This window comes from Vulpes vulpes, chromosome X (assembly GCF_048418805.1).
Source record: "Vulpes vulpes isolate BD-2025 chromosome X, VulVul3, whole genome shotgun sequence".
In the NCBI taxonomy this organism is placed as follows: Eukaryota; Metazoa; Chordata; class Mammalia; order Carnivora; family Canidae; genus Vulpes; species Vulpes vulpes.
Window position 1 is genome coordinate 117314862 of NC_132796.1, and position 16371 is coordinate 117331232.

The 16371-nt window shown below is 50.2% G+C and overlaps 1 protein-coding gene across 12 annotated transcripts in view; it reads left to right on the plus strand.

Moving 5' to 3' along the window:
* Window positions 1-4602: 4602 nt before the first annotated feature.
* MTMR1 (myotubularin related protein 1) overlaps window positions 4603-16371 on the plus strand; it is a 64353-nt gene continuing 52584 nt past the window's right edge. For 2 of the 12 annotated variants that reach the window (XM_072743568.1, XM_072743567.1), the window contains exons 1-2: window positions 4603-4823; window positions 11108-11213. In XM_072743568.1, coding sequence (XP_072599669.1) covers window positions 4795-4823; window positions 11108-11213 — 135 coding nt within the window. In that variant the 5' untranslated portion in view covers window positions 4603-4794. Of the gene's footprint in view, window positions 4824-5243; window positions 5445-11107; window positions 11214-16371 lie in introns of those variants that run through there. The other 10 variants (XM_072743562.1, XM_072743559.1, XM_072743563.1 and 7 more) reach the window with 8 other exon arrangements.

Sequence of the window (16371 nt, forward strand, 5' to 3'; positions counted from 1 at the left end):
GCCTCCAGAAAAGAGCCCAGCCCTGCGAACACCTTAATTTCAACCTTGTGATACCCTCAGCAGAGGACCCAATTGAGACCACCAGGACTTTTTTTTAATATTTTATTTATTTATTCATGAGAGACAGAGAGAGAGAGAGAGAGAGGCAGAGACCCAGGCAGAGGGAGAAGCAGGCTCCATGCAGGGAGCCTGATGTGGGACTTGATCCTGGGTCTCCAGGATCACACCCTGGGCTGAAGGCGGCACTAAACCGCTGAGTCACCCGGGCTGTCCACCACCAGGACTTCTGACCTATAATAACTTCGAGAATGTAGACACGACTTCTAACCTATAGTAACTTCGAGAAAGTAGACATGTGTGCTTTAAGCTGCTAAGTTTGTGGTGGTTCATCAGGGCAGCAACAGAACATGAACCCGGTGCCTAATACCGTGTGGAGAAAAGTCTTGGAACATACATGTAGACAAGCCAAGATTTTTAAACCCGGCTAGATGGTGCTTCTGGATCAAATGGGGTTAAGGCTGGACCTGGCACAGACCTGCATCCGAGGCGGTGATGTTTTGCAAGGACACGCAGAACCTAAGTCCATCTGTTGCCGCGTTCACCAGGAATTGCTTTCGGCTACACAGCACAATAATAGACACAAAAACGAACACCATGAACTGAACACACTCCCCGGGCTGGAGCCACAGACGGCACCAGGCTTTGCTTTATGACGGGATGGCCTCCACCGTGGCCCGCAAGGACTAGACAAAATATTACTCCTTGGAGGGGCCATTTGGGACCCCTCTCAACAATGGGGCCATTTCTCTGCAGGGGCACTCGGCTGTTGTCCCATAGAACATGAGAGTGGCTCCTTCCCAGCAAAATGATGTTTTTGAGAAACTCCTTCGATACGGAATCGGCAGGTGCACTTTCATTTGCTCGATTCCTTTTCTGCAAATGAAAGTGGGGGCCTCGTCCACAGCCCTCAAATTGTAGAGCTGAAGATCACATTTCAGAGTTTCTCTGTTTTCAAACCATATGAAAATGTACCAACTTCTAGTTATTTATTTATTTTAAATGTTTTTACCTCCCTCTCCTGAGCTCTAGACCCTGGTGACCAACAATCTATGGGATGTCTCCACTTGGATGACCCATAGGCACCGGTCAAGGCCACGCGTGTCACTGTGCAGGTCATCACACCTAAGGGGGACCATGCACAGGGAAAGCCCCCTCGATTTCTAGGTGTCTTCTGGGCCTTTCTTGGCATACAGCAGCCAAAGGTTGAGCTTTGACAGCGTTGGCCTATTACGACAACTTTATGACCAACAGCAGTCCAGTGTTGTGAGGACGGGGTGTCTTTTTCCAATGCACAGAAAAGCACCGTGTGGGCCGGGACTCAGGGCAGGGCCAACCTCACGTGTCCAAAATGATCTCATCCTACTCACTCACCTCTTCCAGCCCCGGCCCCCCCCCCCCCCGCATTCCTTAGCTCGGGGACCACTGTCATGCTCTACCCGGTTACGGGAGTCTCACACCCATCTCTTAGCCTCCCCTTCCCTCTCTCCTTCATGCCCAGCATCCCATCGGTCACTGAGTCCTGTCCGATGTCAGGCTCCCCTGCATCAGCTTCGGAAATGGTCTTCCCACAGCCATGCCTGCCCCTCCAGTCCATCCTACGTGGGGCAATCCCAGCTGCGCTTCCGACACGTGAACACGATCAGTTGCCCTTCTGTGATCTCTGGCCGTGGCTCCTTGTCACCACTAATGGCACCTCCAAGTGCACTCTTCAGACCATCTGTGTCAGACTCACTTGTGGTGCTTTACAAAATGTGGACTCTCAGCATCCCCTTCCCTGCCAAGCTACTAAATTCTCAGATTTTTTGGGATGCCTGGGTGGCTCAGTGGTTGAGCATCTGCCTTCAGTTAATGGTGTGACCCCGGGGTCCTGGGATTGAGTCCCACATTGTGCTCCCTGCAGGGAACCTGCTTCTCCCTCTGCGTATGTCTCTATGTCTCTCATGAATAAGGAAATAAAAATCTAAAGAAAAAAAAATCTCAGATTCTCTGCAGTGGGGCTCCTGGGTCTGTAGCTTAGTGGATGTCACAAGTCATTTTTATGCATGTAAGTCTGGAAACTACTACATTATACAGTACACTGTGTAGACATTTCATAAACATGCAGTGTACATGCATAAACATGTGCCACTTCCCCAGCAGGGACCTCAGCGTGCAGCCGGCAGGACAGAAGTGCCTTGATTTTCCCCAGGGGAGCACCAGCATGTGCCTGACAACTCACTCCTCCCCTTGCCTCCCACCACACAAGTTGACATCTGTCCCCTGACAGTGATCCCCGGGAAGGCAGGGTGGTCAAGGCAAGAACTCTGAGTGGGCCCTGATGTGGGCCTTGCAGGGCAAGGGGAGGTTGGGGCACGTGGATGTTGGGAGACAAGTTTCCATGACTACGTCGGGCCAGGTCTTCTGGGTGGTGAGTTTACAGTCACGTGAAGAAAGCTGGTATAAGGACACACTGCAACACAGTAAAGCTTAGAGACATCCCTCCCCCAGAGTTCAGAGGTGTGAAGGTCAAGATCTCCCCTTCCCCCTCCCCAAAGATTCATTCACATTCCAGGAAAGTGAGGAACTTCTCTCTCTGGAAGAGAGACGGGGCAGTTCACTAGCAGCCCTATCAAAGATGCAAGTTTCCCAAATTTGGGCTTCTCCTCCTGTGGGGCACCCCCATGGCATGTGCAGATACCATCTGGCCCCCCACTGTTGGTCAAAAGAGATTACAGGGCAGGCCATCTTCAAGAGGAGTAGACCCCACCTGTCGATGGGGGCATGGCAAGGCCACATTGCCAAAGACCATGTCACCCCGTGGACATTGGGGCTGGGTGAATCCATCCAAGATGCTTGCCCTGGCTGCTATTTTTGCTGTAATAATAACTTGCCTTTATTATCGACCCAGAGGCCTCTTGTCTTCCTTCAGGTTGTCCGTGTAGTCGGAGGCTACGTTTTAAGCTTGCTAGCGGGGGAGACCCTCAGATCCTCCCGGCTGTGGACCTCATCATGTGTGGAGCCTTCCTCAGAGGGCAGCAATGGTTTGGCCATGGATTCCCGGCTGAATGTGGGACGGAGCTGGGGGTCGGGGTGGCCAGAGGGCAAGGGGGGTTCAGGTGCCCTGCTGCTGCACAACACGCACCTCAAAACCTAGTGGCTTAAAACATCAATTTATTTCTCAAGAGTCCGTGTGGTTCAACAGAATGAGTCTCTGGCTTCACCTGGTGTTGGCTGGACGGCCGGGAGGACTAGAAGGCCTGAAACGTCCTCAATTACGTGGCCGGCTGGGAGCCTTGGTTCTCTTCCACATGGGCCTGGCCGCATGGCTGCTTGGGTTTCCTCACAGCATGGCAGCGCAGTTCCAAGTAGTGTTCTCAGAATCCGAGGCAGAGGTTGCAGCTCCTTGGAGGCCGAGCCCTGGAAGTTACAGAGCCCCCCTTCTGCCATCTTCTATTGGTCCAAAGAAGTTATGGGAGGGGACATAGATTTTCATCCTTTGATCTAGATGTGGCAAGGCCACATTGCCAAAGAGCTTTGGAAGGAGGGACGCCCTTGTGGCTGTCTTCTGAGGTATGGCCTACCATGGCGGGACTGCTCCATCCTATTTCTCCAAGGGTGCTGAGCCGTGGCTGTGCTAGAATCCAGCGCAGCGTGCGAACCTGTAGTCTAGCATAACGGAGGCTCTGTGTCTTGGCCCCAATGGCCCCTAGGCGACCTTGTCTCTCACCTTGTCCAATTTTATGCTGCAGCCACAGGACATGTCAGGGTTCACGTACACAGAGTGAGCTGTGTAAGCAACTGCACACCTGTGCCCATGACCATTCTTCATGCCTGCAACGACTTTTGGACTCAGTCTGCATGCCGTCCTCTAGGAAGCCCTCCTCAGCCCTCTCCTCCCACAGCCCCGCAGGCTTGCCCCCACCGCGGCCCTCGCCAGCAGGGCCCCGTTGAAGGATCTGGTACTGAAACTATGTTTAAAATCTTATCATTTTGTTTCTGACAAATCTCAGGGCAGCGAGGCTGCTTGCATTACAGTTCTGGAGGCTGGCAGGTCCGAGGCTGAGGCTGGTTCCTGGGAGAGGCCTCTTCCTGGCTCGCCCACAGCGGTCTCTCCTGGGCCTTCACACAGCCTTTGCGCAGTGCTTGCTCCGGGAGAGGGTGACGCCCAGCTCTCCGGGGTGTCTTCGTGCAAGAGCAGTAATATCACCATGCCAGGGCCCCATCTTTGTGATCTAATCACCTCCCAAGGTGTCATGTCCACATGCCATCGAGCGAGGGTTGGGTGCCCTGCAGTTGCTGGGGCTTCAACTTACGAATGGGGGATGTGCGTGTGTGGACAGAAACAGTCTATAACCGTGGATCAAACACCTGATGTGTTAATTTTGGAAAAGCAGAGCCTGCGGGAGCTACACGGGGGTCTCTGGAGATCTTCGGGCGCTTCCTGCCACCCTCCCCACCCTGTCACCCTTTCAGCCGCGGCCCAGGCCTCTGGGGTGCAGGATGGCTGCGGGGCTCCAGGCATCGCATCCTCACCCTCGAGGTTCATTTCGAAGTCGCTGATGCGGGAAGGCCGGACGGGCCGGGGCGGGAGCGGGCATGGCCCGGGTACAGGTGTGCTTGTTATCAGGGTCGCCGCCCCTGCCGCCGCGACCGGGAAGCCCGGGGCAATCACAGCAAACGGCTGAGTCACGGTCGCCCTCCCGTCCGCGAACCAAGTCAGGGGCGAGCTGACAGGGGCTGAGCCTAGGTCGCCAGATGTTGGTGGATCTGCCGGGCGACGCAAGGTGACTGTCACTGCTAAGACGAAGCGGGGCGGAAGTTCCGAGGGCGGCGGCGGCGGGGGGGCGCGCGGTGGCCCCGCAGATGGCGGGGAGGTGGGCTCGGGGGAGGGGCGGAGGGCGTGGGGAGCGCTCGCCGGGCTGCCCTCCCGTCAGAGCTTCCCCGGACGCCGAGCGGAGGGAAGGCCGTCGTGTCCCGGCTCGCCGCGTCGCCGGGCGTCCCCGCCAGCCGGCTCGGGGCGCGCGGCCGGGCCCAGGTGGGGCTCCGCGGGCGGGGGCGCGGCCAGCCCCGCGCGCCGCTCCCCGCCCCCGGCCCCGCGCGCGGCCTTGTGGGTAGCGCGGGGCCGCCAGGTGACAGCTAATGGCGGCGGCCGCCTGAGCCGGCGGGCGGCGCGGCGCGGCGGCGGGCCCTTCCGGGCGCCGCTCCCCTCTCGCTGCGGCTCGCCCGCGGCGGCGGGCCCTGCGCGCCATGGACAGGCCGGTGGCGGCGGCGGCGGCGGCGGCGGCGGCGGGCAGCGAGGGCGGCGGGGGCCCGGGCCCCGGGCCGGCGGGCGGCAGGAGGCCCCCTCGAGGCGCCGGAGGCCCCGCCGTCGGCTCCCGGCAGCCCAGCGTGGAGACCCTGGACAGGTAAGCGGGCCCCGGCCGCCGCGGCCTCCGCGTCCCCGCCCCCCCGGGCCCCGCGCGCCGCGGTGGCCGTGCACCCCCTCCCCGCCGCTCCCTGCCCTGCCGGGCCCCCGTTCCTGCCCCGGACCCCGGGCCCTGCCCCCGCCCGCCGGGACGCGCACCTGGCCCACTTCCGCCTCGCCGGCCGGGACTCCCGGCGCCCCACGGGGCTCCGCAGCTGTCAAATCTCGGCGCCTCTGCCCGCCGCACCTCGCCACGCGCCCCGCTGGCCTTACCGGGGCCGCGGCGCCTGTGGGAGGAAACTTGACCCCGGGGCTCAGCTCTTTCAGCGTGGCCTTCCCTCTCGGGGTTGGAAGACCACAATCCCGCCGCCCCCCGGGACTGCTGGAGGGGGCGGGGGTCCTTGCCGTTGGGGTTGGGACTGGGGGACTGGAGGACGCAACCCCGTGGGTGTTGGAGCTGCTGCGGATGGAGGCAAAGTTACCCCGATTTGAAAGGATGGAAAACTTCCAAACTGCTCCTCATGCAGGAACACACAATCGTTTATTTCAGTCTTTCACACTTTGAAGGAAGCCGGTTCATTGTTTTCCTGAACACAGAAGCCTACTGCTGCTTCCTAGGCAGAGCCGCTCTATGTCAGAAGTAGAGACCGACCGCGTCCAACTGGGAGGGCCACCCTAAGGCTCCGAGGACGAGCAGTGGATTGGTTTTCCCGTGGCCCGGAATATCCAGTTTTCCCACATCTTGGCCACTTCGTTGACAGGAGAGGGCACTTAGGCAACAGTGTCCTAAGGCAGCTTGGTCAGTTTCAGATGCTCATTCTTGCCGGTGTTAGTCATAGCAGAGAGCTGAACTTTTGGGAGTTTCCCAAACCGTAGCAACAACAAGAAACACTCCCTTTGTTCCTACCTCACTGTAATTACAGTGTATTCCGCATTAATCCCCCAAGCAGTCGGGGTCACTGAGAACGATAGTACTTGGAGCAGTCAGGATGCCCTCATTTGCAGAATTTCCCCAATGTTTGAGGGCTTGGAGACTCACAGAACAGTACAAGGTGGCTTTTGCTCTCAGGCTTACCTTCTCAGGAAGAATACAAACAAACCAGCGATTTAAATCGAATCTGCTGACTGCTAGGGTGAAGGTAAACAAACAAGTACTCTGGATGGGGTATGTATAGGAGTCATCTGAGAAGCTTTTTAAGAACTCCAGGTGACCAGGCCTGGTTCCTGAGCCTTCTGATTCAGGAGGTTTGGGGTGAGGGCCAGAAGGTAGCATTTTTCAAAAAGCCTCAGCAGACTCCTTTGCGATTCATTGCACTGTGGGCACACAGAGGTGGGGTGCTTGATTTATTTTCAGTGGAAGGGGGTTGAGGATTATGGGCGGTTAAGGGAAGGAGACCTGCTGAGGAAGCTGACATTTCAGTTGAAGGGTGAGGAACGAGAAGTTAGCCAGGGGACAGGGCGGGGAGGACTTTCTGGCCACGGCAGTGGAATGTGCAGTCACACAGGCGATGCTAGATGTGGGAACTGGTAATCCTAAATGTGTGGGAAGGCAGAGGCCAGATCTTGAAGGGGCTTGAGTGCTTTCCTAGGGACTTGTGCCTTTATCTTCTGTGCCGTGCTTCTCAGGGCATGGTTCTGTGTGACCTGCATGGGAATCCCCTCCGGCGCGAGGTCCACATGCAGGTTCTTGGGTCCCACCCTAAGTCTGGTCTGTCCAACTCAGGGCCATGGCCTGGAGTTCAGCACTTTAAACGATCACCCACAGCTGCAAGTACGTTGGGCCAGGGGGTCTCTTTTGCCCAGGATGGTGCCGGTTTACTAGCTGGGCAGGCACGGTTATTAATAGTGTCCTCCTTCAATAGTGTCTTGGTTTGGATGGGAGATGATATGGTCACCCTAGCTTTGGGGACCACAAAAGGATTTCCATCAGGTGAACTTGATGGGATGGGATTGATGTTTGAGAACATTTGTTCTGCAGTGGTGTGGTGAATGGACTGGAGGCGAGGATTCTTATTGAATAGGTTATGGAAAAGCGAATCACTCGTTCATTTGTATAGGACTGCCGCCTCTGTGTCAGGCACTGTGTGGGGCCTGTAGATTTGGCAGGGAACGAACACACACAGATCACTGCCCTTGGGGAGAGTATGTTTGGTGACAGATGGACAAAAACCAAGTAAACTGCATCCTCTGTTAGACAGTGACAGGTGCTAGGGGAGAAAGTAAGTTGGGAGGGGAATACGAGGTGTTGGGGGCCTGCAGTTTGGGGGGTGAATTGGAATTTTACGGAGGATGGTCAGGGAAAGCCTGAGAAAGGTGACATTTGAGTACTGCCCCTAAAGAAGGGAAGGGTCCAGTCATACAGATATTGAGGGCGACAGCATTCCGGCAGAGGCCTGTGCACCCTGGATGGGGGTGGACCAAGTGTGCAAGGATCAGCAAGGAGACCAGTGTGACTAGTGGGGAGGGAACTAGGAGAGAGGTCACAGGGGCAGATTGAGTCATGGGGAGCTACTGGGGCTTTTGGAGCAGAGGACTGCCCTACCCTGGTGTAGATTTCAGTAAACCTGTCGTTGCTGTGTGGACAACAGACAGAAAAGGGGAAGGGATTGAAGCAGAGAGACTAGCAGGTAAGAGACTATTGCAGTCATCCAAGTAAGAGAGGATGCTGGCCTAGATAGCTGGAGGAGAGGAGGGAGAAGTGGTCAGATTATAGATGTAATTTGAAAAAAACCTGCAGGGTTGAGCCAATATGGTTTGCTGAAGAACATTGCTTGTTGGGTGGGAGAGAAGAATCAAGATGCCAAGATTTGGGGCTTGTGGGAAAATGGTGTTGCCAAGATGGAAAAGCCTCTGAATGGAGCACAGTTAGGAAATTAGCAGGCTCTCAGCTCCAGACATACCAGTTCTGAGATGCCAGTTGTATATCCCAGAGCACAGGTCAAAGACGCAGTTGGTTCCTATGGGCCTGGAGTTCAGGGGTGTTGTGTGGGCTGGAGACCTAAATTTGGGAGTAATCTGCCTAGAGATGGGGCCTAAATTCAGGAGGTGGGAGGGGAATACAGAAGAATGATGGGAGTCCGGAAAAGGGGATTGTGATAGGGACTGACTGGGCAGGGTGCATTCTCAGGATACTAACCAATAAGAGCGATGTGGCCTGGAGAGCATTCACATGTGAGAGTGAGGTGAAGGGGGGGCAGGCTGCAAGGTCGACCCTGGATTTTGGGCACAGGAGTACCTGGGTAACTGCCTGTGCTCTCCCCTGACCTAGGAAACAGGGGTGGGGGAGTGCATTGCAGGCTGAGCCCCCGGTACTGGCTTCAGCAGGTCGAGTTGGCAGGGCCTCAGGACCGACTAGTACAGATGTCTCCTTGGATCATGGGCATCCAGATCAGGAGACTCCAGGTCGGAGAAACAAAGCTGGCCTCCTCCAGGCTGCAGGCGGTTCTTAATACCAGGAGTGTGGCGGGAGATTGCACAGGGGGAACCTGGCCGACCTTCTTGGATCTGTCATCGTGACAGGCTCTGATTCATACTCTTCTTTGAAGAGTGACTCCTAGAGTGGAACCTGGCTCTATGGGCGAAGTTCAGCCCTGCCCCATGGAGTGGGGAGCCCTCCCCTCCCTCCTGAATACTGTACTTAATGATGACAAAGCTGCGGTCCTGCAAGAGGATGTGGCTTGCTCAAGGTCGCAGAGCTAGCTGGTAACAGAAACAGGACTCGGATCCAAGCCTCCTGTCTACCAGCCCACTATACCATGCTGTTTGTGACTGTGTTGGCCAGGACACTTCTGGTTGCAAGTGACAAAAAACACAACTTATTCTAGCTTAAGCCAAAAAGGAAATGTCTTGGCGCACATCACTGCTGCAGACGAGGAAAGAAGGCCAGGGGCACACTTGGAGCCTGAGCACACAGCATTGTTGGGGCTCCTCATCTCTTGTTTTTTCTTGTCCCATTCTTTATCTCTGTGGGTTTTTCAAGGTAGTGGGGGTGGGGAGGGGCCTCCAGCGGTGCTGGGAGTGGATCTACCCAGCTTGTGATCTAAGAGGAAAGCGTGGGGCTGGCCTGGTCTGGGTCACTCTCCTATAAGTGGGCTCAGGAGGAGCAAGGTATAACCTCCCCCTCCTCCCCAGCTCCCCCACAGAATCCTCTGAGGTGGGGAAGGACAGTTGCCCACAGGAGAGAAGTGTCCTTATCAGAAGAAGGAGGGAGGGATGCTGGGCAGATGGTAACAACAGGTCACCCACAGTGGGTGACCAGGCAGGTTCCTACTGTTAGATTTGCAATCAGGGGTGGGTGCTGGTAGGGAAGAAGCCAGTGTGACAAGAAAAGTATGATCTAACCGGCAGTAAAGGTGACTTAGCCTTTAAAAAAGAAACTAAAATCCCTTCCCTTTCCCTCCTTTTTTCTTAGTTAGAAATTGTAGCAAATAGGATTTTGACATATGTTGGGAATGTTATGACACATGGTAGGAATGTCTGCCCATTGAGTGCATGTTTTTACTTATATTTTCAGCCCCGCAGCTAACCACTGGGCTGTCTTGATCAGAGATGGAAATTGAATCCCTAGTAGAGAGCATCGAGTATCTTCATTTAACCATTCAGGCTATTTCACACACTGCCTGGGGATCCTACTCTTTCACTCTTTCCAATGGATGAGTGCGGATTTAATTAGTGATGAGATTTTTATAGGTCTGGAACTTTCTTTACAGCGAAACCTACCTGCAGGATAAACTTTCATGGACATGTCTTGCCCTTCGCTTAATACCTTCGGTGCTTTGACGAGGAGCCTGGCCCCTTGGGGGCAAGTTTTCATTCCCTCACTGCCTGTGCGTGGAAACATGGTGACACTTGAGAGCACCGTGCAAGTGTCAAGAACGATGCCATTTTCCTCGCATGACTGTGTGCTCGCCCAAGGCAGTGGCTGGCCTCTGGGGTGCTGGCCTCTGTTCTGCCTTCCAGCTCAGTGAGTCGCTCACTCTTGGTTGAGCCGTGTCCCGGAAGGACAGCCTTCATGGAGCTGGGGGCAGGCCCGCCGCCACCTTCTGATTGGGCACAACACCTCTGCTGCCTCAGTTTTCTCATCACAGAAACCTGCTGGCTAGTCCCCGTTCTGCCTTCTTATCACACTGTGGTTGTGAGGCTCTGCTATCATAACAGACCGGAAGAGCCTTTGCAAGTTGTCAGTGCACTTACAGAAATGTAAGGTAGCTTTATTACTACATGCAGGACATCATGTATCTAGCCTGGTCTTTTTAAAATCACATAATCAACTGTTCTGTTAAAAGTCTCTGTAAAAAACATGCCGTGAGATAAATAGTTCACTTTAGAATTCATATTCCATACACATTACATTAAGAATATTCACTCCATATAGTTGTAATGTAGTAAAATTCCATTAAATGATAGAGAATAATGTGCTTAACTGTCTAATATCTAGACTCTTAAACGTACAAAAATTGGTTGATTTAAAATCAGCCTGGAACCTAACTTTACTTCCTGGTTGTCAAGATTTCGTTTCTTATATGAGATGTAAGGGTAACCAAGTAGTCTAATAAAAATTTGTTTTCTAAAAAAAAAATGTACATATATCCCTAGTCAGTGCTCATTTTTTTTTTCACTGAGAGCTGACGTCTTAAAATATTTTAATCACACTATTTCTTTTAGTCCTACAGGATCACATGTTGAATGGTGTAAACAGCTTATAGCTGCTACAATTTCTAGTCAGATTTCAGGTTCAGTGACATCAGAAAATGTATCCAGAGACTACAAGGTAAGCAGCATTGAGTCCTTAATTGATTTTCAATGTATCAAGAAGCTTTGCATTTTTTAAAGGATTTATTTTATTTATTTGTTTAATTATTTGAGAGAGAGCATGTGTGCAGGGCAAGGAGGAGGAGTAGGCAGGGCAGGGAGGGGGAGTAGGCGGAGTGGGGGGGGCAGGAGAAGAATGTCAAGGAGGGGACTACTGAGCTCAGAGCCCAGTGTGGTGCTTGATCCCACGACCCCAAGATCACAACTTGAGCTGAAATCAGGAGTTGGTCTTTTAACCGAGCCACCCAGATGCCCCAAGAAGCTTTGCGTTTTTAATTTAAGTGAGACTTTAGCCCCTTGATGCTCAGTGGACATTTGCTTGGGAACAAGGGTGAAAGGTTTTCTGTTAGATCTGAATGTTAGAGGAGAATTTTTACCGGGATCTAGTGTGTGTACTCATGATTTTTGTAATTGGGAGGAAAAGCTGTCTTTAGATTATATCTTTTTTTAAAAAAAAAATCCTGCTCCATTTTATTATTTTATTATATCACATATTGTGTTTTTGCATTTTATTATAATAAATGCCTATATTTTCTTTGATCATATTCTGAACTTCAGAAAATGTCTGATAGTATTTCCCAGCTTCACAATTTGTGTCTGTACTTAGGTACTACCTGTGGGTATTCAGCATTAACATGTGATGCTGCAGTGCAAAAACTTGCAGAACTCCTGAATGTTGTATGGGCAGCCTCATTTTTTGGTCCTTAATTTTTATTCTCTGTTTATTCTAAAGTTGAGAGTGGTAAGCTCCTTGTCAGCAGAGACTGGGGCTCTTTTACTGCCCACTGCTTCCCAGCACGCTCCTGGAGTATAACAGGTGCTCCGTAAATACTTGTTGAGTCAACTAACAATTAAAAAACTTCTGTGCTCCATCTTTATTAAGGCTAAGACTAACTTTGTTTTAATGTCAACAGACCATTAAACCATGCTTACGTTGCAACAGTAGCATGTGCTTGAATTGAGGTTTCAGTTTATTATAGCTACTTACCTGTGCCTGTTAGTAAGAGAGAATCGATTTTCACAAGTACAGGTGAACTACATTTAGTATCCCAGACTACCCTCAGTCAACAGCCTCTCAAAATCAGAAGTCCTTGCCAGGCGCCAAGTCTTACAAACAGTTCAGGAATGACAGGAAAGATCCTAATTAATTCTTAATACATGCTCCTTGCTTAAGGGCTCTGGCCTCCATTCTCCTCCTCTGTTTCTCATAATGTACCAAGTGCAGAAACTGACTCGAGAGGCCATGGGATTGACATTTGGCTGTCATGCTGTACTTCATCCGAGCCTTCGATGCTGTTGATTAGGCCTAGCAGAGGAAAGCAGGGCTGCGGATTAGTAGAAATTGGATCAACTGCTCAGCCAGAAGAGTGACAGTACATCACTCTCGATAGGTTTCCCTGCTACCTGGTTTTCACGTTTGTCCATGTAGGAGCAGCTGGGGTTCCGGGTGTTCCAAACCCAGCTGGGCACATATGCCGGCTGCAGGTGGGAGGAACATTTGCTGCATCGCTGATGCTGGAGCGGCTGGTCGCTGAGCAGCTGCCACCCCACCAGGCCCAGTTGCCCTGTCGCCCCCTTCTTAGCTGAGAAACTGCCCCACTGGGTGGAGAGGCTTATGAACCCGTATTAGCGGAGGCCTCGGAATGGTTTTCTTTCTGGACAATTAGGAGTTAACTGTAATGTTTTCTTTATGCTTGATTACTTGTTAGTGTTGTGAGGGTTCTATAAAAGACTGTTGACCGTGTGCAAGCTTTCTAACCTCTACATTAATAGATTACAGTGAATCTGTACATTAATATGAAGCAACGAAGTTTTTTTGATTTTAGTCTATTTACAAATTTTGTGTAGCAGAATTAGCTCATGTTGGAATGGTTTAACAGATGGCATTCGGAAAAAAATAAGGCAGTTCTAGATTTTGTAAATTGAATTTTAGGTACGTACATCAGATCATAGCTAAAGCTTTTGATGAATGATTGTAAGAGAACACATTTTATAATTATCTTTGTTATATTTGCCCTGTAGCCAAGTACGCAAAGTCAGCATTAAATATATAGTTCAGGAGTTATTTTCTTTAAGAAGAGAGTTTTTTAAATAACAAAAGGGTAAAATGTTTTTAAACCACAAGGATAATTTTAAATGCTACTTATAAAGTCGTTCTTAAAATCAGAGTCTCCCCCCCCCCAAAAAAAAAATCATAGTACCCAAGATGGGCCTCCTTTACCTCTGTCATGGGAGCCACTGAATGGGGTTTTTCCTGAAGGTCCAGACACAATTCCTTGAGGATCTAATGTGTAGTCATAAATCAATAATAGTTCAGATTATCTACTGTGCAAATATCCTCTTTGAAATTCACACACAACGTGGGGATTCATTTATTATAGGTTAAGTTCCATATCAGTAATTAAATGGGAGCGAGTGTTTATAATGGAGCTGAGCATGTGCATCTTGATTCGAAATGCTGATTGTCTTTCACAACGTAGGCTGCTGAGGGTACTACATCCCCCTCATCACCCCTTGAGCATGTGTATGACTCCACAGTTTTCTAATACTTTCTTGTTGGTTTTGTAATACCTTTTGACATATAATCTGTTTCAGTCTTAAAACAACCAAATGAGGTAGCTTTTATTATAATCATCATTTAACAGAGGAAACCAAGGCTCGGAGATGTCAAATGACTTGCTTGGTATCCCATAGCTAGACTTGGGATTTTTCAGCAGGACAACTGGAAAGCTAGAGTATATTTAAAATTTTGTCCCCCTGCCCTTGCCTACCATTCTTCACAATGTGGCCTTTGGGTTTTTCCACATCAGCACTCACCAGGGTGTCTGTAAAAATGCAGCTCCCTTCCATGGTCCCTATTCCCACCCTTGAGTCAGAATCTCTGCAGGTATGGAACCCAGGGCCTCTTATATTTCTTATGTATAATAAAATCTGAAACGCTAGGCTTCTTAGGTTTATAGCTTGTTTCTGGTACATTCCTACATATCTGAATAATTAGCAACTCAGGTTAGGTTTTAGAGAACAGTTGTTTTATTATTTATTCATGTCATAAATTGACAATAGTCTCAGGGTCAGATCACCCAAACTATGGTAAGAATATCACTTTTATCACGTGAGGTGAGTTTAGATGGTATGTTCGTGGACCTGTGTTCGCAGTTATGTAGTCATTTTAAATATGTATTAGAAAAGCTAGCACACACAAAAAAAGCTAGCACATTCAACTTGTGATTTAATGGATGTTGTTGTATAGAGCTAGGCAAAGTATGAAAACGGGGTCAATTTAAAATCAATGTAAAGATAAATACTAATATTAGCATAGGCAGTATAGAGAGAGACCAAACCGAGCTTGTAGAGGTGGTATATGAAATGACAGAAATTTGGGAAATATTGTCCCAGCCGTAAGACTAAATAGCTATTATGTTGAATTGTGGATCAACTAAATTAATAAATGTATGCTTTAATACCAAGTCACCCTGAAGATTCGCCTGATGGTTAAGACTACTAGAAATGTAATAAAATGTTTTGTTTTGTTTGACCCCCTCCCCGCACCCCACTACCAACTCAGCACATTTGCTTTTCACTTTTACTGAGCTAACAAAAAATAAAAGTCTTTTTCTGGAATCTGACAGAGATTTTAAGAACAGGATCTGAATGTGATGTTCCATAGATTGGATGCAATAACATGGTAACAAATTGTAACGAAGCTTCCTAGGCACGGTTAGTAGAAGTGACCTCATCATCACCATCACTACCCCTGTTCCTCTTTTGTTTTTCCTCCCCTCCTCCATGCACACACAATAGCGAGATGTCTTCTTTAAACGTTCTGAAGAAAAGAGAAACAATGGAGAGGGGCCTATACTAAGTGTAATTATTTAACAAGTTAGTATGGTGAGTAAATTCAAGATCCTAGACAAAAATTTCCAGGAGGGCTTTGGTGGGAAGTAAGATGCAGTGCATGGGCAAGGCTTCGTGACGCCTGAGCTAGGTTTTGGGGAATATTTCTTACACTGAGTACTAGTCTATGAATAGAGAAGCTCGAGCATGATCTTTCAGAATCTATGGCTGTAACCCATTGTTTAAGCTTGGCCTTGTGATTGATTTATTAAATCAGAGTTTGCAGATGTCTACAAGCTAGGCAGACACGGGAGGGGGCAATGGAGAAGAGCATGTCCCCTTAAAAACAATTTGAAGAACACCCTGCTACTACTGCCTGTTTGAGCGTTAGGCCTCCAGTTGGTAACCAGTGCAATAGAAAAGTGTTATCCTGTCTCCCACGGTTACTTGTGGGGAAAAACTATTTCTTAAAAATACCAAGACTTCGTCAGAGAAAGACAAATACCATATGATTTCACTCATATGTGGAGTTTAAGAAACAAAACAGATGAATGTGGGGGGAAAAAGAGAGAGAGACAAACCATGAAACAGACTCTTCACTCTGGAGAACACACTGTGGGTTACTGAGGGAGGAGGGTGGGGAGATGGAATGGGGGATGGGGGTGAAGGAGGACACTTGTGGTGGGCACCAGGTCTTTTATGGAAATGATGAATCGCTCAATTCTATCCCTGAAACTAATATTACACTGTATGTTAACTCACTGGAATTTTAAAACCTGAAAAAAATTATCAAGATTTCAGCTTCTGCTTCTGGAAAAATGGAGCCAATGCATGTTTTCCTATTCGTCATGCTAAGTACACCCAAAACCCTGGACATCAGCTATAAAATAAACGTAGAGTGCGCCGAAAAGCGGAAGGCGGCAGAGTGATCAGGGACCTCAGGACCCAAGGAATGACATAGCAGTGAGCTCCTGCATTTTGTTTCTGCCACGTATGTCCCAGACTTGTTGCTGAAGAAGCCAGCAACCCAGAAATGCCAACGGGCATCAACAACAAAAGCCTATTCTCTCAAGCCAAAGGACCGGGAAAGGGACAGCCTAGCAAAAAGAAAACTTAGGCACTAATCACTGTTCTCCAGCCAAACACCACAGAAAAAGGAGTGCCCCCCCCATGGCCCCCGCCCAGCAAGGCCCAGTTGGGAGCCTAGATTTCCCACCCTTGCCAGGCTGTAATGAGGCACAACAACCCCAGGCAGTGATGGTATCAGAGGAAGCCTAGTGGAG